The sequence below is a fragment of the Pristiophorus japonicus genome, chromosome 9 (assembly GCF_044704955.1).
Source record: "Pristiophorus japonicus isolate sPriJap1 chromosome 9, sPriJap1.hap1, whole genome shotgun sequence".
Lineage (NCBI taxonomy): Eukaryota > Metazoa > Chordata > Chondrichthyes > Pristiophoridae > Pristiophorus > Pristiophorus japonicus.
In genome coordinates, this window is record NC_091985.1 from 117,826,231 (window position 1) to 117,851,146 (window position 24,916).

Genomic DNA, 24,916 nt, shown 5'->3' on the forward strand with positions numbered 1-24,916 from the left:
ATATCTATTTGCTGGGAGACTGGGCATTATTCCTCAGTGAAGCTACAACAAGCTTACAGTAAAGCACTAAAAAGATGCATTGTAAGGCATCATTGTACAATTAAGAATAATATGAGTGAAGATGGGGCTAGTGGAATGGGCAGACACATGGCAGATGAAATTTAATGCAGAAAAGTGCTAAGTGATACATTTTGTTAGGAAGAATGTGGAGAGGCAATATAAACTAAAGGGTACAATTCTAAAGCGGGTGCATGAACAGAGCGACCTGGGGGTAGATGTGCACAAATCGTTGAAGGTGGCAGGGCAGGTTGAGAAAGCGGTTAACAAAGCAGAAGGGATCCTGGGCTTCATAAATAAAGGCATAGAGTTGAAAAGAAAGGAAATTATGATGAACCTTTATAAAACACTGGTTCGGCCTCAACTGGAGTATTGTGTCCAATTCTGGTCACCGCACTTTAGGAAGGATGTGAAGGCTTTGGAGAGGGTGCAGAAAAGATTTACAAGAATGGTTCCAGGGATGAGGGACTTCAGTAACATGGATAGACATGAGAAGCTGGGATTGTTCTCCTTAGAGCAGAAAAGGTTGAGAGGAGATTTGATAGTGATGTTTAAAATCATGAGGGGTCTAGACAGAATAGATAGAGAGAAACTATTCCCATTGGCAGAAGGGTTGAGAACAAAAGGACACGCATTTAAGGTGATTGACAGAAGAACCAAAGGCGACATGAGGGAAAACTTTTTTACACAGCAAGTGGTTAGGATCTAGAATTCACTGCCTGAAAGGGAGGTGGAGGCAGATTCAACTGTGGTTTTCAAAAGGGAATTAGATAAGTACTTGACGGAAAAAAAATTGCAGGGCTACGGGGAAAGGGCGGGGAATTGGGGACTCGCTGAAGTGCTCTTGCAGAGAGCTGGCACGAGCTCGACAGGCCGAATGGCTTCCATCTGTGCTGTATCCATTCTATGATTTTATGTTCGCTGATGATTGCACTGTGTTCAGTTTCATTTGCATCTCCTGAGATAATGAAGCAGTCCATGGCCACATGCAGCAAGACCTGGACAACATTCAGTCTTGGGCTGATAAGTGGCAAGTAACATTCGCACCACAGAACTGCCAGGCAATGACTATCTCCAACAAGCGATAGTCTAACCATTGCCCCATGACATTCAACTGCTTTACCATCGCCGAATCCACCACCATCAACCATTGACCAGAAGCTGAACTAGAGCAGCCACATAAATACTGTGGCAACAAGAGCAAGTCAGAGGCTGGGTATTCTGTGGCGAGTGTCTCACCTTTCTCCCCAAAGCCTTTCCACCATCTACAAGGCACAAGTCAAGAGTGTGATGGAATACTCTCCACTTGCCTGGATGAGTGCAGCTCCAACAGCACTCAAGATGTTCGACACCATCCAAAACAAAGCAACCCGCTTGATTGCCACCTCATCCACCACCTTAAACATTCACTCCCTGCACCACCAGCACACCATGGCTGCAGTGTGTATCATCGACAAGATGGACTGCAGCAACTTGCCAAGGCTTCTTCGGCAGCACCTCCCAAACCCACAACCTCAACACATAGAAGGACAATGGAGCAGGCGTATGGGAACACCATCACCTGCAAGTTTTCCTCCAAATTACACACCATCATGACTTGGAAATATATCACCGTTCCTTCATTGTCGGTGAGTCAAAATCCTAGAACTCCCTCCTTAACAGCACTGTGGGAGTAGTTTCACCACACAGACTGCAGTGGTTGAAGAAGGTGGCACACCACCACCTTCTCAAGAGCAATTAAGGGTGAGCAATAAATGTTGGCCTAGCCAGCGACGCCCACATCCCATGAATGAATTAAAAAAATATACCTGAGAACTAGTTTCATTGAAAGAAGCAGTTGAAGATATATAACTTTCTCTAATTATTTCATCCCCAGGATAGCATCAAGAGTGAGTAGCAGCCTTCCAAGAGCTGCTGCACCCCATATCCTGTATTTAATCAGCCCTTCACACTTCCAGTGCTTCATGCAATATGCCCTAGTTGTGCCACAGTATAATGTATATAAACTGGCTTCATATTATGATGGGAGACCAGCTCATTGAAATGTAGTTGCTGCAGTGCTTGAATAAAAATGGTCTCAGCAGTGATATGCTCAGGCTGCATTATGGGCTCCACAGTGTAGTAGGCTTCAGGGAAAACCTAACAAAATAAATATACTGCTATGTCCTTAACCAATACTGAATTTTTTACAATGCTAGTGCTTTTGGACTGCCATCCAGGATGATCTGATCTGTGTTAATTCTACCAGCGCATTTATATTGCACAAGACCGATGATCATGGTGTTGCGCCCTGAAGTGTGGGTCTTGTGCAACCAACGGCAAGCCAAATGTAAAAACCTACTGGGACTTGCAAAGACAGGCTGCCAGGAAAACTTGATTGTAGCTGTTCACCAAATCTGTTTTTTTCTATTATGCAAGACTTGCATTTCTGAGAACCACCAGGGCCAGTGTATCGCAAGCAATGGAACAGCAACTTCATGGACCCGTTACTAACAATCGCTGTGCTGTGCTTTACTTTCTTTCAGAGATGAAAGGGTAGATGCCAAGGAGCAGAGGGCAAGGGGATAAAAGCAGGCTAAATTGAATGCATTCTCCTCTACTGTAATGTTCCCTTTAAGTACTGCGTTACAATTTCAATATGTTATGGAATACTAGAAAATTTTAAGTCTGCAAAAACTCATTAACCTTACCCATCCAACTTTCAAGACTATATGGTTCGATAAATGAAAGTGAACAAACAGTCTGAATGTAAATTGTATAAATAGTATGGGCAATGGCCACTTAGTACAAATTTGTAGACAGCTCGAGAATATTTGTGTGCCTACTTAGTCACAGGAAGTTATAATCAGGCATACACTTAATGCGCGTATCAAGTAGGTCTGTTTCTGCATAGATACTTGATAAGGAGAATTGGAAACACTAGTTTGATGACACAAGTGAGGAGAGTTTATACTCATATCTACTAGGAGCTGCAAACACCTAATTCGTGATATCGGTAGAGGTAAATACATTAAGAAACTGGGGTCAAAATTTGCCTGGGTCCGTTTTTGGACCCAGAATCGGGGCTCTGCAGGCAGCACGTGCCCCAACTGCAAGACCCGAAGCTAGCCTAAAATTGGGCTTCGGGCCACATTAACATTTTTTGCATGAGGTGCTGGCGTCTGTCTCACCTCCCCAGGCAACTTACGCATTTGAAGAGGATAACTGATGAATGTTTGGCCACTTGCCTCGCTGGCAGCATCCCGAAAGGCAAGTTCTAGGAGAGGCGCTGGAGCGGGTGAGGTGGTGGGGGGGGGGGGGTAATGAGTCTGAGGACTGTGGAGTTGGGGGAGCACCCCTGATCTTCCTGGCTTCACAGGAAGGTTTTAAAAATAAACTTACCCTTAATTTGGTGGCCACAGCGTCAGCTGGAAAATCCAGAGTGGGCAGCCCAACACCTACCCCAATACAGCCCACTGCCTTGCTCAGCACTGCCCAATTTCTACAAGGGGACCTAAAGCTGACATTAGATCCCTTGTTTTCATATATAAAGGGCCTATCTTCAGTTTAAGGCAGCCAGCAGCGACACCTGAATAATGGCCCAACCCAATTTCAGGTTGGCTTTTTTCAGATGTCCTTGAGCACAGGACGTTTGTCCCAGAACTGGGCCTTGCAGCACCCTCATTACGCCTGTAAAAGAGGTCTAATTTCTATCCTTATGTGTTTGACTAAATCTTATTTATTTACCAAAGTGGGATGTAAGTAAAAATGACATTAATTTCCTCAGTATAACACATTCAAGCTCCTTATTCAAGAAAAATATATTTAGAATTTAGTTTTGTGGTAGTATGTAAAAAAAAGTTAAGAGTGGATTGGTCATAAAGAGAATTTAAATTCAGCACATGCTGTTCATTTGAATTTAGAAATGCTGCATTTTATCTAACCTTTTGAACAACTGGTGCTCTTTTCTCTGCTGGATTTTTGGCTTATTGCCCAGAGCCATAGGTGCTAAACCTGACTGGGAATAACCAGAAATTAAGGCAGGAACAGTAACGACAATTTTTCCTTTTGCTCCAAAGTGGAGTTAAAACCTACAGCAGATTTTTTCTTATTCTAATTTTAAGCTTGTTAAGGCCTGTTTCAGGCTATTCACTTTGACCTGGGCTGATGCCACCAATTACCATGACAACCAATGGGACTAAGGAGCGTTACATTGAAGCCCATGCCAAAACCAAGGTGCTCGCTGAGCAGTGTTTTGCAGTCACAATTGCAGTCTTGAAGCAGCAATTGTGTTGCCTGGATCACTGGGGAACCTCAAAGAAGTGATGATGTGCTGTATGATTCATGATATCACAACTGAGAAACACATCAACATGCAGGAGACCAACCAGCTCCAGCCCATAGGGAATGAGCAGGACAAAGAAAAACTTGAGGACATGGCTGATGTGGACCAAAATTCTACTGCACTCATTTTGTCCCATGCTAAGTCCTACTTATCCATCATATCTGTCCTTGCTAATCGGTACTGGCTCCCTTTCCCCAACGCGGTAAATTTAAAGTTCTCGTCCTTGTCTTGAAGTCCTTTATTGCCTCGACCCACCTTATCGCCACAATGTCCTACAGGTATATACGACCCTCCTAATGCCAACACTTCACCTTTTTGACCCTGGCTTTTTGTGCAACCCCTCCATTTGCTCCTCCATTTACCGGCAGCACTCCACAGTATTGCTATGGAGCCATTGGGAGGATGACCTGTCCTGTTTGTCAGCGGCCTCCAGCAGTCCCTTTAAGGACGCTGTAGACCTTGTTCTGCCCACTTTTTGCCGAATTTGGCATTAGGGTGCAAAAACAGGCCTTCAAGGAACGGAACATCTGTTTTAAGCAGGTGCTCCAGGCACTCAGAGGTTGCCAGGTGCCAAATTGGGCATTTCCAAAAGGATCCGACGTAAGAGGTTGCGCCCGGAAAATGGACCCTTCCCCCAACTCTTCTGGAAATAGGTGCAACAGAGACCAATTTCTCCCTGTGTTCACCATCTGCAGCATGCACTCTTCTGTAAACTTAGTTCCACTGGTAGCCCTCTCATCTGTCAGAAGGTTGTGGGTTCAAACCTCACTCTAGCACATAATCAACGCTGACACTTCAGTGCAGAACTGAGGGAGTGCTGCATTATCGGTGATACCGTCTACTGGCAGAGATGTTAAACTAAAGCCCTGCCTGTCATGTCGGAGGATTAAAAATATTACATGGCCTTTCCAGAACAGGGTCCTGGCCAATATTCTTCCCTCAACCAATATCACCAAAAACAGATTATTTGGCCATTTAGTTGGTGTTTGGAGGACCTTGCTGTGCATAAGTGGACAATTTTTCACCAGCAAATATGAATTTCTGTAAATAAAAATGAAAATGCTTCCTGCTGCTATATTTAAAATGGCATTCTGCCTTTTTCAGTTGGGGTCATCTAAGAAATTGACTTCTCCACAGCTATGATCAAGCCACTATTGTCCACCTGTTGAACTGCCATTGTGTTAGTTTAAAAGACTATTGCCAAGTGTACACCCAAGCCAGAGGGAGATTCATCTGTTAGGAGTGTTGAACAAGACAGGACCTTATTTTGGCTTTTTGAATTTAAAAAACATTTGCTTCAGAACTTGTTACTGAAAAGCTTCTTGTCCCTTACATTTAGTAATGGAGTCCTTGACAGCTGCAGAAGAAATTTATCTGATCCAGTCCTGTGATTGTTAAGGTCACATGCCTGCCAGAACTCTGTGATGGCTGTGCCAAGAGGGTCAGGAGTTGCCAAGAGGTTGTGGCCTTTAGAATTTGGGCATGATCAAACATGATCCTTTTGAACATCCAGGAAGTACTGCTCTCATACAGATAGTAGTTAATTGTGCAGTCGGGCTTCTATAAATGGAGAAGAAGCAGCTAGGATTTTTACTGGTTCACCGGAAATGTCTCTTGAATAGACAATGCTGTCTGTCTTAGTAAATGAACAGCACCAGGGGGACAATTAGTAGGTGGAGGAAGAGAGAGTGTGGGAGTGAAGAATAATGGTGCAGAAATGAGAGGAGGGGGCTAGTTTGACTGTGAGCTTTCTCTTTTTATTCAAGGAGTCAGGCAGCATTGTCAAGGGGGGGGGGAGGAAGTTTGGTCTGTGGCGGAGAAATAGTTATTAGTGGCACAGGACTGGATCAGATAAATTTCTTCTGCAGCTGTCAAGGGCACTTGTGGTTGTTTCCCCTCATCTGCCCTCAACGAAAGCCACATTAAAAAGGCAGGAGGGTTGGGACAGTATTGATCACGGACTCCATTACTAAATGTAAGGGACAAGAAGCTTTTCAGTAACAAGTTCTGAAGCAAATGTTTTTTAAATTCAAAAAACCAAAATAAGGTCCTGTCTTGATAAATACCAACCAATCACTTTAAACCCCCAAACACTCAAATGACAGCTCATAAAGCAGGAATGTTTTTTTTAAATGGGGACAATTTGTCCCTAATTTTTAAATTTTAAAAAATTCATTCACGGATGTGGGCATCGCTGGCAAGGCCATCATTTATAGCCCATCTCTAATTGCCCTTGAAAAGCTGGTGGTGACCTGACAACTGAGTGACTTGCTGGGCCATTTCAGAGGACAGTTGAGAGTCAACCACATTGCTATGGGTCTGGAGAAGTGGTGGACAAAATACGGCCAGAGGCGAACAAGAGCCGGAGCTCAAGTTGCACATTAGTCTGAGTCAGTCATGGCTGCTTATCTCGATGACTATTTTACTGAAGAAAGAAACTGGTGCTGCAAATTTCTTCCCCCGTTGCCCAGAAGATGATGGCGGGGGGGGGTTCTCATCGCTGTCTTACACATGGGAGTGGATCCCAAAGCACAAGAACTCCAGGTAATGGCACGCAATTACAGTTCACGCCGTGCGCAGCCTTGGGCTCCCGTACTCAGCACATTAAAAAGAGAACACCTCCCTCCTCGGAGGCCTTGCAGACTCGAGCCACTCTGTCAAATAGCCACATAGACTTTCAGTACAACATATAATTGATCGATCAATCATTTCATTCATTTAGTCATGGAAGATTTTACTATTTTACACTACATTGTGTGTATTTAAGATAGTATCTGACTACTAGCTGAATTTATGTTTATAAATTATTGGAAGGATAGAAGTGGGAGTGATGATCAACACTACGAGTTGACTGGTTTCAAATTTACCAATTTAACTTTGCTCTCACCAATGACTGTTAGTGGGGTTATTAATTCATGCACAATTATTCACTCATTTTAATATTATCCCACTTAATTAGCATAGTGGAGGCATAACTAAACGACCCGGGTATATTATACATTTGCATTCAACATTTTTAATTTAAGCCCTTTTTCCCCTTACCATGAACAATTTAAGTTTATTGTCACTCCAGTGAGGTACTGAGGGAGCACTGAACTGTCGGAGGAAGTGCCATCTTTTGGATGACACGTTAAACTGAGGCCCCGTCTACTCCCTCAGGTGGACGCAAAAGATGTCATGGCATTATTTGAAGAAGAGCAGGGTAGTTCTTCCCGGTGTCCTGCCAATATTTATCCCTTAATCAACATCACTAAAACAGATTATCTGGTTATTATCACATTGCTGTTTGTGCGAGCTTGCTGTGCGCAAATTGGCTGACACGTTTCCTACATTACAACAGTGACTGCACTTCAAAAAGTACTTCATTGGCTGCAAAGCGCTTTGGGAAGTAAAAGGCGCTATATAAATGCAAGTATTTATTTTCTTTCTTTTTATGACTGGAAGATGGTTGTAGAGATTTATATCATTGGCCAATCCCAGTAATAAATAGCACAGGGAAGAAATATGTATTATAATGGTGCATTACTTATGTCCATTCTCAAGTGGAAGTCTGCAAACTCTATAGGTGTCTTGAATTTTCTCAGGAATGATAGTACGTTGACAATGAACAAGCCCAATTTGATGGCTGTTCTGGGGCGCAATTTTCGGTATAAATCATTCTGAGTCACCTAATTATTTCTTAGCGAGATTTCAAAGACATCAAAGTCGCACTTATATGTGCAATTTTTAAAGTTTGTATAAATTATTTTATCCTTGATTGTGTCTTATATTGTGTTTATAATTGCCAGTGGAAGCAGAATTGATCTCTCATTTTCCACTATAAGAATGAATTTAGACCATTTGGAATAAACAGACATGCACTTTTCAATGTGACTTGTAAACCTGTATTGCGTTTGTTAGCACGTTAATAAGTGTTGTTATTTTTATTAATTGTGGAAACTACATGAAGGGTTCTTTATACAATAAATGTCATAATAAATTTTAATGGGAGCTATTGTTAACACAATTCATTTTGTGTGTGCGGTCCTCAACAGCTCATCAAAACTTGTTAAGTGACCCTCCATCCCAAAATAATTGCCCACCCCTGCTCTGGAGTCACATATAGGGCCAGACCAGGTAAGGACGGCAGGTTTCCTTCCCTAAAAGGACATTAGTGAATCAGTTGGGATTTTACGACAATCTGATAGCTTCATGATCATCGTTAGTGATATTAGTTTTTTTATTCCAGATTTATTTAATTAACTAAATTCTAATTCACAAACTATCAGCTTGTGCTAAGAGGAAATCTGTTGGCAGAGTCCTCCAACTCCCATTTGCACATACTGTTCATTGTACCTGAAACGCACACAACAATCAGCTGCAGATGCCAGAAAATCTATTGAGGAAGTTCTTGTGATATGCTATTCATGTGCAAAATGAAAGTAAAGGATTAGCATCCATTGTTCCGTTGCATTGCACATGCTTTTTGGTGCTATTTGGGAACATGGTACAAGGAAATCAATCTTTTGAGTTTCCTGAATTTTTAGTGGTACTCTCACTGTAAACTGGAACTATGGGCTTGGTTTGCTAGTTCAGAAGAGCTTCTCCTACTAACTTAGGCAGTAGTGTAAATCTGGGATTGGCCGCACGTTATACACCTTGCCTGATTTTCCTGTCTATGGAAGTCAATGGAAAAAGAAAATCAGGCAGGATGTAAAGCAGGTTACCAACCCAATATCACCTGTTTTATGCCCCTACTAAAGTTGAAAGTTGCCCCCTTATATCTTCTAACAGAATCTGTCGAGGGGTGACAGGACTTACGAACAATAGTGGACATGTAAACACCCTCTCGTCCATCCAGCCCGTCTCGCACAATTGTGACACCTTGTGCATCACAACATATACACTCGCCACACCACGCCACCCAAAACCATGTTGTGAATCGTCTTGAAGAGAAAAGACAGAAGAAGCATCTTGAGCAGTGTCATGTATGTAGACCATGTATACTAACTGTATAGTCACATAAGGTGTGCCACCAGAGGGCACTGCGGTGGGAGACCTGAGGATCACCTGCATAGGCGTGCAAGGCCCAGTATAAAAGGCTGCCCACCATGCTTGTGCCTCACTCTGAAGTTACAATAAATGGGACTAAGGTCACAACAGCTCAAGTATAATACTAGACCTCATGGAGTCATTCATAAAAGTATTAAAGACTTAACAAGCAGGGTTGCGAGATAGGGAGACAGATCCCATTACAAGAGGGTCTCTCTGGTTCTGCTGGGACAGCGAAGAATGCTTGTATTGGGGCTTCATGGGGATGTGTTAAAGTACAGTCAATCATTCAACTCCTTGAAGATATTTTGTAGCTTTGAGCTAACAAATACATTTTCCATCACAATCATTTTACTGATATTCCATAATGTAATAATATCGAATACTGCGAGTCGGACGGTATAGCAGTGTTATCTACTTGTAATGAAGTACTACAAAAATGTTTATAGACCTTCACGTTGCAAATTCTGCACATGTTTTGCTACAGTTATAAAACACAACTTTAATTCAGATAAATCTTTTTCAAGAATCTTCAAGTCAATCAAATGCCAACTCAAATCAATGTCTCTGGACCTACATTTGAGGCATTTTAAACAAGACTGATCTAAATAAAAATGCTTTGTCTTTGAAACAGAATTAACAATTAACACCTACCAACTTCAGCTGTTATTGATTCTGCATCAATCTCATTAGCTTTCTTCTTAGCCACTTCAGCCAATGCCATTTCACTCTTATCCAAAGCCACATAATAAATGTCCTTTAGAATTTCAAACAAAAGTGAACAGATCAGTTAATATCAAATGCATTATACTATTTACTATTTTTGGCTTTTAACCACACAGGCAAGACAAATTTTTAAATTGTGCTTTTCTAAAATAGTGCAAATTTAGGAAGAAAGGCTCAGAAAAGTCCAATTTGGGAGTGTTATCCTGGTATTACAGGAGAGAAATTGGCCTCCTTTGTGCCTCACGTTGGCACCTCCGGGGGCGATAACAGGGCACTGTCAGCTCCGCGACCGGGCACGGTGAGAGTACCAATGCCCGCGAACTTTCTTTGCAGGTTAGCAGCGGTGGTAAATCCCAATGCCACGATCTCCTGCGCCCCAGCTGCTGGTGTTTATGCCTGGCGATGCTGCAGGGGGCGGAAGCAAACTCCGCTTCTGCCCCGGTGTCACCCCGGATGCGAACTTCGTTTCCGCCCCCTGCAGCATCGCCGGGAATCAACTCCGGCAGCTGCAGGAAACGCTAAGCAGGCCGCTTGGGGAGCGCTACTTAAAGGGATTGCTGGTGAGGTAGTGATTAAATCTTCATTGAGCCCTCAGGTCATTTTTTTAACATTTCCTTCTGCCACAATTGATCAGCCCTGCACTCTGTTAGAGTGTTTGGGGCTGATCGTCACGGATTGCAGGTGCCCTCGCCGATCAGGGGATTTGATTTCTTGCAGAGCCTGCAGCAATGGCTCCTCCCTTTAACGAGGGAAGGAGCCACTGATCCCGGTGGCGCTGCTCTGGACATTGTGGAACGCTCAGCCGCTCCCTCCCCGTTGCCTGGTTTCGCGCTCCAAGGGAAGTGCTAGTGCTTGGTTTAGCGCTCCATTTCCTTCCTGGAGCGCTAAACCGGAAGTTCCGCGTCAGCTTCACTTGCGTGGCGCCTGCCGATACTTTTGCGCTCCCGCAAAAGTTGTCACCCCAAACGGGATGCTACGCAATTTCAAGCCCGACAAGTTCCTTAGTTAAAAACTGCAATCACAATTATCCTCCACTTGTTAATTTAGTTTCATGGTACAGAAAAATTATATGGTCCAAATTTGGAATGTAGACAACAGTGTTCACCTTGCAGTCTGTGTGTGGACTGGGCGGGGTTATTTGGTAGCCACAGCTCGCCGGAAAAATGTTAGAGGTCCGAACCAGAGAGTGGTTTGGGTCCCCTGACTGCTGTGTTCGGGGGTGCCACGCTCATATCACACCTGTTTGGCACTCAACGTGAAAGACTCCTCCGGTGGCTGTCTTTGATATTGTAGGACCCCGTTCACGCAGGAGAGCAACAAGTGTTTAGCAGGAGATGGCAAACCAGGTCAATACAGACAGCAATACCCAGAGCGGCAAGAAAACTCCAAAGATGTTTACAGACCTCACCAGGTCATCCGAGGTAGGAATTTCCACCAGTGTCTATATTAATTAACCATTCACTCACTCCACCACCAGCACACCATGGCTGCAGTATGTACCATCTACAAGATGCACTACAACAACTCACCAAGGCTACTTCGGCAGCATCTCCAAAATCTCTTGGCATCCTCCGAAGGGCCCATTGAGGCACTCGTTGCTCCCTCAAGAGCAGCAACCCAAACTGTACCATCCTGCTCTCTTGCTGACCTTCCCACCCAGTGCACTCGCTGGGGGCTAACCTTGCCCATCTCCTCCCTGTCCGACTCACCCCTCCCAGTGCAGACCCTATGGACTCTGGCAGTGGATCAGCCATCACTGAACCTCTCCACATCACCCCCCACAAAATGTCCGTTCACTTGAGAACAAGGCCCTTGCCATCCATAAGCTTACCGTGGATGATTGCATCAACATCATGGTCTTGATAGAAACCTGGCTGAAGGGTGATGACACCTTCATCATCATAGGCAGTCCCTCAAAATCGAGGAAGACTTGCTTCCACTCTAAAAGGGAGTTCTCAGGTGACTGAACAGTCCAATATAGGAATTACAGTCTCTGTCACAGATGGGACAGACAGTCGTTGAAGGAAAAGGTGGATGGGGAGTCTGGTTTGCTGCACGCTCCTTCCGCTGCCTGCGCTTGCTTTCTGCATGCTATTGGCGACGAGACTCGAGGTGCACAGCGCCCTCCCGGATGCTGTGCCTCCACTCAGGGCGGTCTTTGGCCAGGGACTCACAGGTGTCGGTGAGGATGTTGCATTTTATCAAGGAGGCTTTGAGGGTGTTCTTGAAACATTTCCTCTGCCCACCTGGGGCTCGCTTACCGTGTAGGAGTTTCGAGTAGGGCGCTTCCTTTGGGAGTCTTGTGTCAGGCATGCGAACAGTGTGGCCTGCCCAATGGAGCTAGTCGAGAGTAGTCAATGCTTCAATGCTGGGGATGTTGGCCTGATCGAGGACACTAATGTTGGTGCCTTTGTCCTCCCAGGGGATCTTGCGGAGACATCGTTGGTGGTATTTCTCTAGCAATTTGAGGTGTCTACTGTATATGGTCCATGTCCCTGAGCCATACAAGAGGGCGGGTATCACTACAGCCCTGTAGACCATAAGCTTGGTGCAAGATTTGATGGCCTGATCTTCAAAGACTGCACTGGCGCACTGGAGGCAGTGTTGAACCTTGTCGTCGATGCCTGCCCTTGCTGATAATAGGCTCCCGAGGTATGGAAAGTGGTCCACGTTGTCCAGGGCCGTGCCGTGGATCTTGATGACTGAGGGGCAGTGCTGTGTGGTGAGGTCAGGTTGGTGGAGGACCTTTGTCTTACGGATGTTTAGTGTAAGGCCCATGCTTTCGTACGCCTCGGTGAAGATGTTGACTATGACTTGGAGTTCAGCCGCTGAATGTGCGCAGACGCAAGCGTCGTCCGCGTACTGTAGCTCGACGACAGAGGATGGGGCGGTCTTGGATCTGGATTGGAGGCAATGAAGGTTGAACAGGTTCCCCAACTGGTTCTGTAGTTTAGTTCCACTCCAGCGGGGAGCTTGTTGAGTGTGAGGTGGAGCATTGCAGCGAGGAAGATCGAGAAGAGGGTTGGGCGCGATGACGCAGCCCTGCTTGACCCCGGTCCGGACGTGGATTGGGTCTATGGTGGATCTGTTAGTCAGTATCACAGCTTGCATGTCGTCATGGAGCAGGCGGAGGATGGTGGCAAACTTTTGGGGGCAGCCGAAACAGAGGAGGATGCTCCATAGTCCCTTGTGGTAAACAGTGTCAAAGGCCTTTGTAAGGTCAAAGGCGGCCGTGTACAAGGGTTGGTGGTGCTCCCTGCATTTCTCTTGCTGTTGTCGTACCGTAAAGATCATGGCTGTTGTACCCCGTAGTGGACGGAAGCCGCACTGTGACTCCGGGAGGAGCTCCTCAGCCACAGCGAGAAGACGATCGAGGAGGATTCTAGCGATGACCTTCCTTCCCAGTGGCTGATAACACGGAGATTCCTCTGTAGTTACCACAGTGCGATTTGGCCCCTTTTTTAAAGATGGTCACGATTACTGCATCTCAAATCTCCCGGCATGCTCTCCTCCTTCCAGATGAGAGATGAGGTCATGCATTCGTGCCAATAGTCCCTCTCCGCCATACTTTAGTGCCTCAGCGGGGATTCCATCCGCTCCTGATGCCTTGTTGTTCTTGAGCTGATGGATGGCCTTTTCTACCTCGTGCATGGCTGGGGTTTTGCTGAGATGGTGGCGGGTAGCATGCTGTGGCATGGATTCGAGGACACACGTGTCAAGGGCAGAGTCTCGGTTAAGGAGATCTTCGAAGTGCTCCTTCCAGCGAGTCCTGACTGCCGTTGTTATATATGTAAACTTGCATTTACTCTGTCCAGCCACCAGAGGGCTCATCTCCTGGAGTCCCAAGGGATCCCATAATCCCTTGGGAGCACAGGTATTTAAGGAGGCCTCACAGGTTGGAGAGGCACTCTGGAGACCTGCAATAAAAGACTAAGGTCACACTTTACTTTGAGTTCACAGTGTTCAGTCTGACTCTTTCTCCATACATAACAACTGGCGACGAGATACAGATAAGCGAACCCAAAGATGCAGAGAACAGTGGGCATCCTGGAGAAATTCTTAGAGGGAGATGATTGGGAAACTTTCGTGGAGCGACTCGACCAATACTTCGTGGCCAACGAGCTAGATGGGGAAGAGAACGCTGCCAAACGAAGGGTGATCCTCCTCACCGTCTGTGGGGCACCAACGTATGGCCTCATGAAGAATCTGCTCACACCAGCGAAACCAACGGAGAAATCGTACGATGATTTGTGCATACTGGTCCGAGAGCATTTGAACCCGAAGGAAAGTGTTCTGATAGCGAGGTACCGGTTCTACACCTACAAGAGGTCTGAAGGCCAGGAAGTGGCGAGTTATGTCGCCGAGCTAAGACGCCTTGCAGGACATTGCGAATTTGAAGGACATTTGGAGCATATGTTCAGAGACTTTTTCGTACTTGGCATTGGCCACAAAACCATACTTCGCAAACTTTTGACTGTAGAGACCCCAACCTTGAGTAAGACCATAGCGATAGCCCAGGCGTTCATTGCCACCAGTGACAATACTAAGCAAATCTCTCAGCAGACATATGCTGCTACAAGTACTGTGAACAAAGTGATGTTGTTTTCGAATCGCAACGTGCAGGACAGGTCACACATGCCTGCAGCATACCCGTCCGCAGATGTCTCAGAGTCCACCATCAAGGGTGATGAATGCAAAGCCATTAACACCTTGTTGGCGTTGCGGGGGTGATCATCATTTCCATTCATGCCGATTCAAAAGGGTATGTTTGCAAGGGCTGTGGAACAATGGGACACCTCCAACGTATGTGCAGGCGAGCTGCTAATCCTGTTAAAACTGCAAACCACCATGTTGCAGAGGAGGACAGATCCACGGAGGATCACGACGAACCAGAGCCTCAGGCCGAGGTACATGGGGTGCACACATTCACCATGAATTGTCCCCCGATAATGCTGAATGTTGAATTAAATGGACTCCCGGTGTCAATGGAACTGGGCACGGACGCGAGCCAGTCCATCATGGGCAAAAAGACTTTCGAAAGACTGTGGTGCAACAAGGCCTCAAGGCCAGTCTTAACTCTAATTCGTACGAAACTAAGAACTTACACGAAAGAACTGATTCCCATAATCGGCAGTGCTACCGTAAAGATCTCCTACAATGGAGCGGTGCATAAGCTATCACTCTGGGTGGTACCGGGCGATGGTCCCACGCTGCTCGGCAGGAGCTGGCTGGGAAAGATACGCTGGAACTGGGACAATGTCTGAGCGTTATCGCCCGCTGATGACACGTCGTGTGCCCAGGTCTTAAACAAATTTCCTTCACTGTTTGAACCAGGCATCGGGAAATTCCAAGGAGCAAAAGTGCAGATCCACCTAATTCCGGGGGCGCGACCCATCCATCACAAGGCGTGAGTAGTACCGTACATGATGCGAGAAAGGGTAGAGATCGAGCTAGACCGGCAGCAACAAGAGGGCATCATTTCACCGATCGAGTTCAACGAGTGGGCCAGCCCGATCGTTCCTGTCCTCAAGGGGACGGCACCGTCAGAATCTGTGGTGATTACAAAGTAACTATCAATTGTTTCTCCCTGCAGGACCAATACGTCTACCAAAGGCCGACGACCTCTTCGCAACACTGGCGGGAGGAAAGACGTTCACGAAGCTGGATCTGACTTCAGCATACATGACGCAGGAACTGGAGGAATCATCGAAGGGCCTCATCTGCATCAACACGCACAAAAGTATTTTTATTTATAACAGATGCCCGTTTGGAATTCGATCAGCGGCGGCAATATTCCAGAGAAACATGGAAAGCTTACTGAAGTCGGTCCCGCACACCGTGGTCTTCCAGGACGACATCTTTGTCACAGGTTGCAACACTGTCGAGCATCTGCAGAACCTGGAGGAGGTTCTTAGTCGACTCAACCACGTAGGGCTCAGATTAAAACGCTCGGAGTGCGTTTTCCTGGTGCCTGAAGTGGAGTTCGTGGGAAGGAGGATTGTGGCGGATGGCATCAGGCCCACCAACGCGAAGACGAAGGCAATCGAGAACGTACTGAGGCTACAGAACGTGACAGAACTGCGGTCGTTTCTGGGACTCCTGAACAACTTTGGTAACTTCTTACCGGGTCTCAGCACACTGTTAGAACCACTGCATGTCTTACTACGAAAAGGGAACAAATGGGTTTGGGGCAAAAGCCAAGAAAATACCTTTGTAAAAGCGAGAAAATTGTTATGCTCAAACAAATTGCTTGTGTTGGATGATCCATGTAAGCGTTTGGTACTAGCATGTGACGCATCGTCATATGGCGTTGGGTGTGTATTGCAACAAGCTAATGATTTCGGGAAACTGCAACCGGTTGCTTATGCATCCAGGAGTCTGTCTAAGGCTGAGAGAGCCTACAGCATAATTGAGAAAGAAGCGTTAGCATGTATCTATGGAGTAAAGAAAATGCATCAATACCTGTTTGGACTAAAATTCGAATTGGAAACTGACCATAAGCTATACATATCCCTGTTTTCCAAGAGTAAAGGGATAAATACTAATGCATCGGCACGCACCCAGTGATGGGCGCTCACGTTATCCGCATACAACTACGCCATCCGCCACAGGCCAGGCACAGAAAACTGGGCGCAGCCCACAGATTTAGCCATGGTTATGGTAGCATTTGAGAGTGAGCAATCACCTGTCACTGCCCGGCAGATCAAAACCTGGACGAGCCAGGACTCCTTATTATCCCTAGTCAAAAGCTGTGTGCTTCATGGGAGCTGGTCCAGTGTCCCAGTGGAAATGCAGGAAGAGATAAAGCCGTTCCAGCGGCGCAAAGATGAAATGTCTATACAGGCAGACTGCCTTCTGTGGGGCAATCGTGTAGTGGTTCCCAAAAAGATACCTTCATCAATGACCTCCACAGTACCCACCCAGGCATCGTAATGATGAAAGCGATAGGCAGATCCCACGTGTGGTGGCCCGGTATCGATGCGGACTTAGAGTCCTGCGTTCACAGATGTAATACATGCTCACAGTTAAGCAATATACCCAGGGAGGCACCGCTAAGTTTATGGTCTTGGCCCTCCAAACCGTGGTCTAGGGTACACGTTGACTATGCAGGCCCGTTCTTGGGTAAAATGTTCCTTGTGGTTGTAGATGCGTATTCCAGGTGGACTAAATGTGAGATAATGTCGGCTAGCACATCCGTTGCCACTACTAAAAGTCTGTGGGCCATGTTTACCACACACGGCCTACCCGATGTCCTGGTGAGCGACAACGGGCCATGTTTTACCAGTGCTGAGTTCAAAGAGTTCATGACCCGTAACGGGATCAAACATGTCACATCTGCCCCCTTCAAACTAGCGTCCAATGATCAGGCAGAGGGAGCAGTGCAAACCATCAAGCAAGGCTTTAAAAGGGTAACTGAAGGCTCACTGCAGGTTCGCCTATCCCGAGTCCTGCTTAGCTACTGCACGAGGCCCCACTCACTCATTGGGATCCTACCTGCCGAACTGTTCATGAAAAGAGCACTTAAGACAAGGCTCTCGTTAGTTCACCCTGATCTGCATGAACAGGTAGAGAGCAGGCGGCTTCAACAAAGTACATACCATGATAGCGCAAATGTGTCACGCGAGATTGAAATCAATTATCCTGTATTTGTATTGAATTATGGACAAGGTCCGAAGTGGCTTCCCGGCACTGTCATGGCGAAAGAGAGGAGCAGGGTGATTCGGGTCAAACTTTCAAATGGACTCATTCACCGGAAACACTTGGACCAAATCAAACTCAGATTCACGGACTATCCTGAGCAACCCACCTTGGACCCTACCTTTTTTGATCACCCAACATACACACCAGTGGCACCACGGTTGACCACGAAGCAGAACCCATCATCCACAGCAGCCCAGCAGGACCCAACACACCAGGCAGCCCAGCAAGGCCAGCTGCACAGCAGCCCAGCGAGGGCCCAACAAATGATCCAACAATACCAGCTTTCACACCGAGACGATCAACTAGGGCAAGAAGGGCCCCAGATCGACTCACATTGTAAATAGTTACACTATTGACTTTGAGGGGGGGGGGGACTATTGTTATATATGTAAACTTGCATTTACTCTGTACAGCCACCAAAGGGTTCATCCCCTAGAGTCCCAAGGGATCCCATATCCCTTGGGAGCACAGGTATTTAAAGAGGCCTCACAGGTTGGAGAGCTGCATTAAAAGACTAAGATCACACTTTACTTTGCGCTCACAGTGTTCAGTCTGGTCTGACTCTCTCCATACATAATAGCCTCGGTGTCCTTGATTAGTGTCTCCCCATTCTTGGTCAGTAGCGGGATGGGGCCTTGGGTGCTTGGGCCGTAGGTGGCCTTGACTGCGGTGAAGAATCCTTGCACATCATGGCTGTCGGCCAGCTGCTGAATCGACTGTGCTTTCTCGACCCACCCCCTATTCTTTAGGTCGTGGGTTTTTTGTTGGACCTTGGCTTTAAGCCGTCTGTAAAGCTGCTTTGCTGTTCCTGAGTTGTGTTGTGTTTTAGGTTCAGAAATGCCCTGCACTTGCGATTTACTAGCTCTTGGATCTCCTGGCCATTCTCATCAAACCAATCCTGGTGTTTCTTGGTTGAGTGACTGAGCGTCTCTTCGCAGGTGATGACACCTTACTTGTAAATTAAGCCTCTCCCCCTGACTATACTTTCCACCACTTGCCCCGCTCAGACTGCCGTGGTGGCAATGTGGCTCTCATCACCAAATGACACCTGGTCTATCCTACTACTCCTCTGGCACTTTCTCCTCCTTTGAGCATCTCGCCATGTTCCACACCTCTCCCCTCGCATTTAATATTCTCATTCTCTACCACCCACCCAAATACAATAACATTTTTATCGCTGAGATATATTCATTGCTTTCCTTCCTCAGCACCAAGTAACTTCTCATCCTCGGTGATTTCAATCTCCATCTCAATTCATCATACTCTCTCTCCTCTGAGTTCACTACCCCTCTCTCCCTCCACATAAATGCCCCCTCAACCCATATTCATGGCCATCACCTCGACCTTGCCATCTCTTGTGGCCACGCTACTCCCGTCGTATCAATCACAGATAAAGCCATCTCTGATCACTTCCTTTTATCGTTTTCCACCCATTCCCCCTTTCCCCCTTTCCCCACCCCGCAACCCTACTTCCTTCTGTGGCCGCCTCTGGAAAAAGCTTTCTCACAACTCACTTACAACTGCACTTATGAAATCCCAACCAGGACATTTCTGCAGCTACTGATCTGCTCAACCATGTGCTCACCACCACCTTTGATGCCCTAGTCCCTTTTAAAACCATTACTCTCCCTCACCCTGGCCATTCCCCAGGTACAGCCCTCAGCTTCTCTCCCTTAAGTTCAAGGGACACAGACTTGAATAGATATGGTGGACAACTGGTTTAGCCATTCACCGCCAGATCTGGCTGGACTACAAAGCATTATCAGGTCGTGCTCATGCCTGCCAAAACTACTCACTATTCCAGGATCATTCTGGAATGCAAAGATAACCACCAGCTTCTTTTCTTTACTGCAAATCGTCTTCTTAAACCCCTCTCCACTGTCTCCTCCACCCTCATCTCCAACAAGTGCGAAGAGCTCATGGACCTCTTTGTCTCCAAGATTGAGACCATCTGATCAGCTGCTTCTGCCACTTCCCTTCCTTCCCCTAGCCCACCAGGCCAAACTTCTTTTGGGGTTGCCCCCTGCCCTAGGCCTGAACTCCCATCTTTCTGCAGTTTCTCTCCGATCTCCCCTTAAGACCTCTCTGCGCTCATCTTGTCCATGAGTACCACTTCCTGCTCCTTCAACCCTATTCCCACTATTCTGGTGGCTACCCAACTTCTTTTTTGGATCCCATATTAGTTGATGGTGTTAATGGTTCTCTCTCCTGAGGTACTGTCCCCCTCTCCTTCAAATCTGCGATCATCACCCCACTCCTCAAAAAAACAACCCTTGACCCTCTCCATCCTTACAAACTACCGCCCCATCTCCAACCTCCCTTTCCTCTCAAAGTCCTTGAATGTGTAGTCGCCTCCCAAATCCCTGCCCATCTTTCCCGGAACTCCATGTTTAAATCTCTCCAATCAGGTTTCCGCTCCTGCTACAGTACCGAAACGGCTCTTATCGAAGTCACAAATGACATCCTATGTGACAAAGGTAAACTATCTCTTCTCGTCCTTCTTGACCAGTCTGTAGCTTTTGAAACAGTTGACCACTCCATCCTTCTCCAATGCCTCTCCACCGTTATCCAGCTGGGTGGGACTGCACTCGCCTGGTTCAATTCTTAGCTATTTAATCGTAACCAGAGAATCACCTGCAATGGCTTTCCTTCCCTCTCCCACATCGTTACCTTTAGTGACCCCAAGGACATATCCTTGGCCCCTTCCTATTTCTCACCTACATGCTGCCCCTAGGCGACAACGTCTATAAACACAGCATCAGTTTCCACGACACCCAGCTCTAACCCACCGCCACTTCTCTCGACCCCTCCACTGTCAGACTGATTGTTCGGCATCCAGTTCTGGATGAGCAGAAATTTTCTCTAATTAGGAAGACAAAGCCGTTGTTTTCAGTCCACGCCACAAACTCCGTTTTCTAGCCACTGATTCCATTGCTCTCCCTAGCATCGGTTTGAGGCTGAACCGGACTGTTCGCAATTTGGTGTCATATACAACCCTGAAATGAGCTTCCGACCACATATCCGCGCCATAACTAAGACCGCCTATTTCCATCTCCGTAATATCGCTTGTCTCCGCCCTTGCCTCAGCTCATCTACTGCTGAAACTCTCATCCATGCCTTTGTTACCTCTAGACTGGCGACCCTAGATAACCCAGAGAAGCAGATTGTTCATAGCGCCTGGTCTGCCCTCAAGGCCTCCATAATCACCACCTGCGAAGAGATGCTCAGTGGTAACTTGACCAGGAAACACCAAGACTGGTTCGACGAGAATGACCAGGAGATCCAGGAGCTAATTAGCCGCAAGCGCAAGGCATTTCTGAACTTAAATCAGCAACCCAACACGAGAGCAAGAAAGCAGCTCTACAGATGGCTGAAGGTTGAGGTCCAACAAAAAACCCACGACATAAAAATCAGATGGTGGGCGGAAAAAGCACAGGAGGTCCAACAGTTAGCCGACAACCATGATGTGCGTGGATTCTTCAGTGCAGTCAAGACCACCAAGCACTCAAGGTCCTACCCACTGCTGGCCAAGAACGGTGAGGTACGCATCAAGGACAGAGAGGCAGTCAGTGCCCGTTGGAAGGAGCATTTCAAAGATCTCCTTAACCAAGACTCTGTCTTCGACGCGAGTGTCCTCGACTCCATGTCGCAGCATGCTACCCGCCACCATCTCAGCACAAACCCATCCCGGCATGAGGTAGAAAAGGCCATCCGTCAGCTGAAGAATAACAAGGTAACAGGAGCAGATGGAATTCCTGCCAAAGCACTAAAGCATGGCGGCGAAGCACTTTTGGTACGAATACATGACCTAATTTCTCTTATCTGGAAGGAGGAGAGCATGCCAGGAGATCTCAGGGACACTGTAATCATGACCATCTTCAAAAAAGGGAACAAGTCTGACTGTGGTAACTACAGAGGAGTCTCCCTGCTGTCGGCCACAGAGAACATCATTGCAAGAATCCTCCTCAATTGTCTTCTCCCTGTGGCTGAAGAGCTCCTCCCAGAGTTGCAATGCGGATTCCATCCATTGAGGGGTACAACGAACATGATCTTCAATACGCGACAACTACAAGAGAAATGCAGGGAACAGCACTAACCCTTATACATGGCCTTCTTTGACCTCACAAAGGCCTTTGACACTGTCAACCGCGAGGGATTATTGTGCGCCCTCCTCTGTTTCGGCTGCCCTCAAAAGTTTGTCACCATCCTCTGTCTGCTCCACGATGACATCAAGCCGTGATCCTGACCAATGGATCCACCACAGACCCAATCCACATCCGGACCGGGATCAAGCAGGGCTGCGTCATCGCACCAACGCTCTTTTCGATCTTCCTTACTGCAATGCTACATCTCACCCATAGCAAGCTTCCTGCCAGAGTGGAGCTAAATTATAGAACAGATGGGAATATGTTCAACCTCTGCCGCCTCCAGGTCAAATCCAACCTCGTCCCATCCTCTGTCATTGAACTACACTATGCAGACGACGCTTGCGTCTGCGCACACTCGGAGGCCGGACCCCAAGTCATCGTCAACATCTTCACTGAAGCTTACGAGAGCACGGGCCTTATGCTAAACATCCATAAAAGACAAAGGTCCTCTACCAACCTGATCCCGCCACACAGCACTGCCGCCCGCGCCTCCCCCCCCCCACCCCACCCGGATTATCAAAATCCACGACGAGGCCTTGGACAACGTGGATCATTTTCCATTGCTCAGGAGCCTACTGTCAGCAAAAGCAGACATTGACGACAAGGGCTAACACCGCCTTCAGTGCGCCAGCGCAGCCTTCGGTCGCCTGAGGAAGAGTGTTTGAAGACCAGGACCTCAAACCCGATACCAAGCTCATGGTCTGCGGGGCAGTAGTGATACCCGCCCTCCTATATGGCTCAGAGACGTGGACTATATACAGCAGTCACCTCAAAGCACTGGGGAAGTACCACCAGCGCTACCTCCGCAAGATCCTGCAAATCCACTGGGAGGATAGACACACCAACGTCAGTGTTCTCGCTCAGGCCAACATCCCCAGCATCGAAGCACTGACCACGCTCAAGCAGCTCTGTTGGGCAAGCCACATCGTCCGCATGCCCGACATGAGACTTCCAAAGCAAGCAGAGCTTCGTCATGGCAAGCGAGCCCCAGGTGGGCAGAGAAAACGTTTCAAGGACACTCTCAAAGCCTCCTTGACAAAGTGCAACATCCCCACTGACTCCTGGGAATCCCTGGCCCAAGACAGCCAAAAGTGGAGGAAGAGCATCTGGGAATGCGCTGAGCACCTCGAGTCCCATCGCCGAGAACAAGCAGAAACCAAGCGTAGACAGCGGAAGGAGCGTGCGTCAACCCAGGCTCCCCGACCACCCTTTCCTTTGGTCACTATCTGCCCCACCTGTGGCAGAGACTGCAGGTCCTGCACTGGACTCCTCAGTCACCTGAGAACGAGCAAGACATCCTCGACTCTGAGGGACTGCCCTTGATGATGACCTTTAACTATTCCAACACACTCCTGGCTGGCCTTATGCACTCATCTATGTAAACTTGAGGTCATCTAGAAATCGGTTGCCCATGTCCTAACTCCCACCAAGTTCATCCATGACCCCTGTGCTTGCTGACCTGCACTGGCTCCCGGTTAAGCAATGTCTCGATTTTAAAATTCTCAGCCTTGTTTTCAAATCCCTCAATGGCCTCGCCCCTCTCTATCTCTGTAATCTCCTCCAGCTCCACAAGCCCCCCACCTGCCTGCACCTAGTGATATCTGCACTCGTCTAATTTTGGCCATGTCTTCAGCTGTCTCGGCCCCAAGCTCTGGATTTGCCTTGCTAAACCTCTCTCTCCTCCTTTAAGACGCTCCTTAAAACCTACCTCTTTGACCAAGCGTTTGGTCATCTGTCCCAATTTCTCCTTAAGTGGCTCAGTGTCAAATTTTGTTTCATGCCACTCCTGTGAAGCACCTTAGGATGTTTTACTACTTTAAAGGTGCTATATAAATACAGGTTGTTGTTGTTGTTGTAGTATCTTATCAGCATAGACAATACAGCATTCAAACTGAGCATCAATCTTGGACATTTTAAGGTTATGGAAGTTTGGAAATAGCAATGCACAGATGGCCTGCTACTCACAACACAGACACAAGCAACATGTCTATGTTCATGTTTATCCTTCACCCAAGACCTAATTCCATGTGCATGCCCTAACCCCATATCTCTTTATACCTCTTTCCTTCAACTGTCTATCTAACCTAGTCCTATGTTAGCTAAGCTAGTTACTTTGCCTTTTAATCTAATTATGATTGTATATAAAAAAGCTAAGTTAATAAGAAAGAAGAGTTATAATCTTATAGCTGTCTTGATTTCAGCATGTGGAAAGGTGCTGAAATAAAACAAATTTATGTAGTCTTAGCAGACAATCAGTTTACATTTTTTTTAATGAGGTGGAAGGGTAGCAGATTCCGACCTATCATTACCTACATACCAAGTTCCTAATTTCAACCATGCCACTTGGATTAAAGATTACAACTTTCTCACAGACAAGGAGGTCAAATTAAAACACAAATCACACAGGCTGAATCATTCATGCCAACTAGTGGCTAGGTTTAAAGTGATATGGCAGATGCTGAGCAGCAGATCCCCAGCCTATCCTTTTAGTTTAAAGGCAAGTGATGCAAGAGAACTCCCAGAGAGTAAAGGGGCAATAAACTGAATAAATTACAAAAAACAAATCAAAATTAATGTTTAAATAACCCTTTCAAATTGTGGTGTGCTGTTGGTGTTGTGATACCAACAGCAAGCTGCCTTACTTTCGAAGCGGGAAGCCATCAGGACATCTTTTGAGTGCAGGTAGTTACAATGACAAAAGTACTTTATACTTTGTTGAATGGTAGTTTTAAAAATAATCACAGAACAATTGACAGAGATTTAATGGTATTCTCTTTGAAGTGGTCCGTTCCTTGAGATATCCAGGATAACTTTATAACATTGTAGAATTAACAGTAACATTTTTTCTAAAATTGCAGAAATGCTATAGAATGTCTTTGTTATGTAACAACAGACACTTGCACAGATTCCCCCCTGCCAAACACGGCCT

General features: G+C 46.7%; 1 protein-coding gene across 9 annotated transcripts in view; it reads right to left on the reverse strand.

Moving 5' to 3' along the window:
- Window positions 1-24,916, reverse strand: part of wdpcp (WD repeat containing planar cell polarity effector) — a 363,747-nt gene that overhangs the window by 164,590 nt on the left and 174,241 nt on the right. For all 9 annotated transcript variants that reach the window (XR_011595032.1, XM_070889746.1, XM_070889749.1 and 6 more), the window contains one exon: window positions 10,067-10,169. Coding sequence is in view for 8 of the 9 variants with exons in the window: in XM_070889746.1 (XP_070745847.1) it covers window positions 10,067-10,169 (103 nt within the window). In the remaining variant the exon portion in view is untranslated. The remainder of the gene's footprint in view (window positions 1-10,066; window positions 10,170-24,916) is intronic.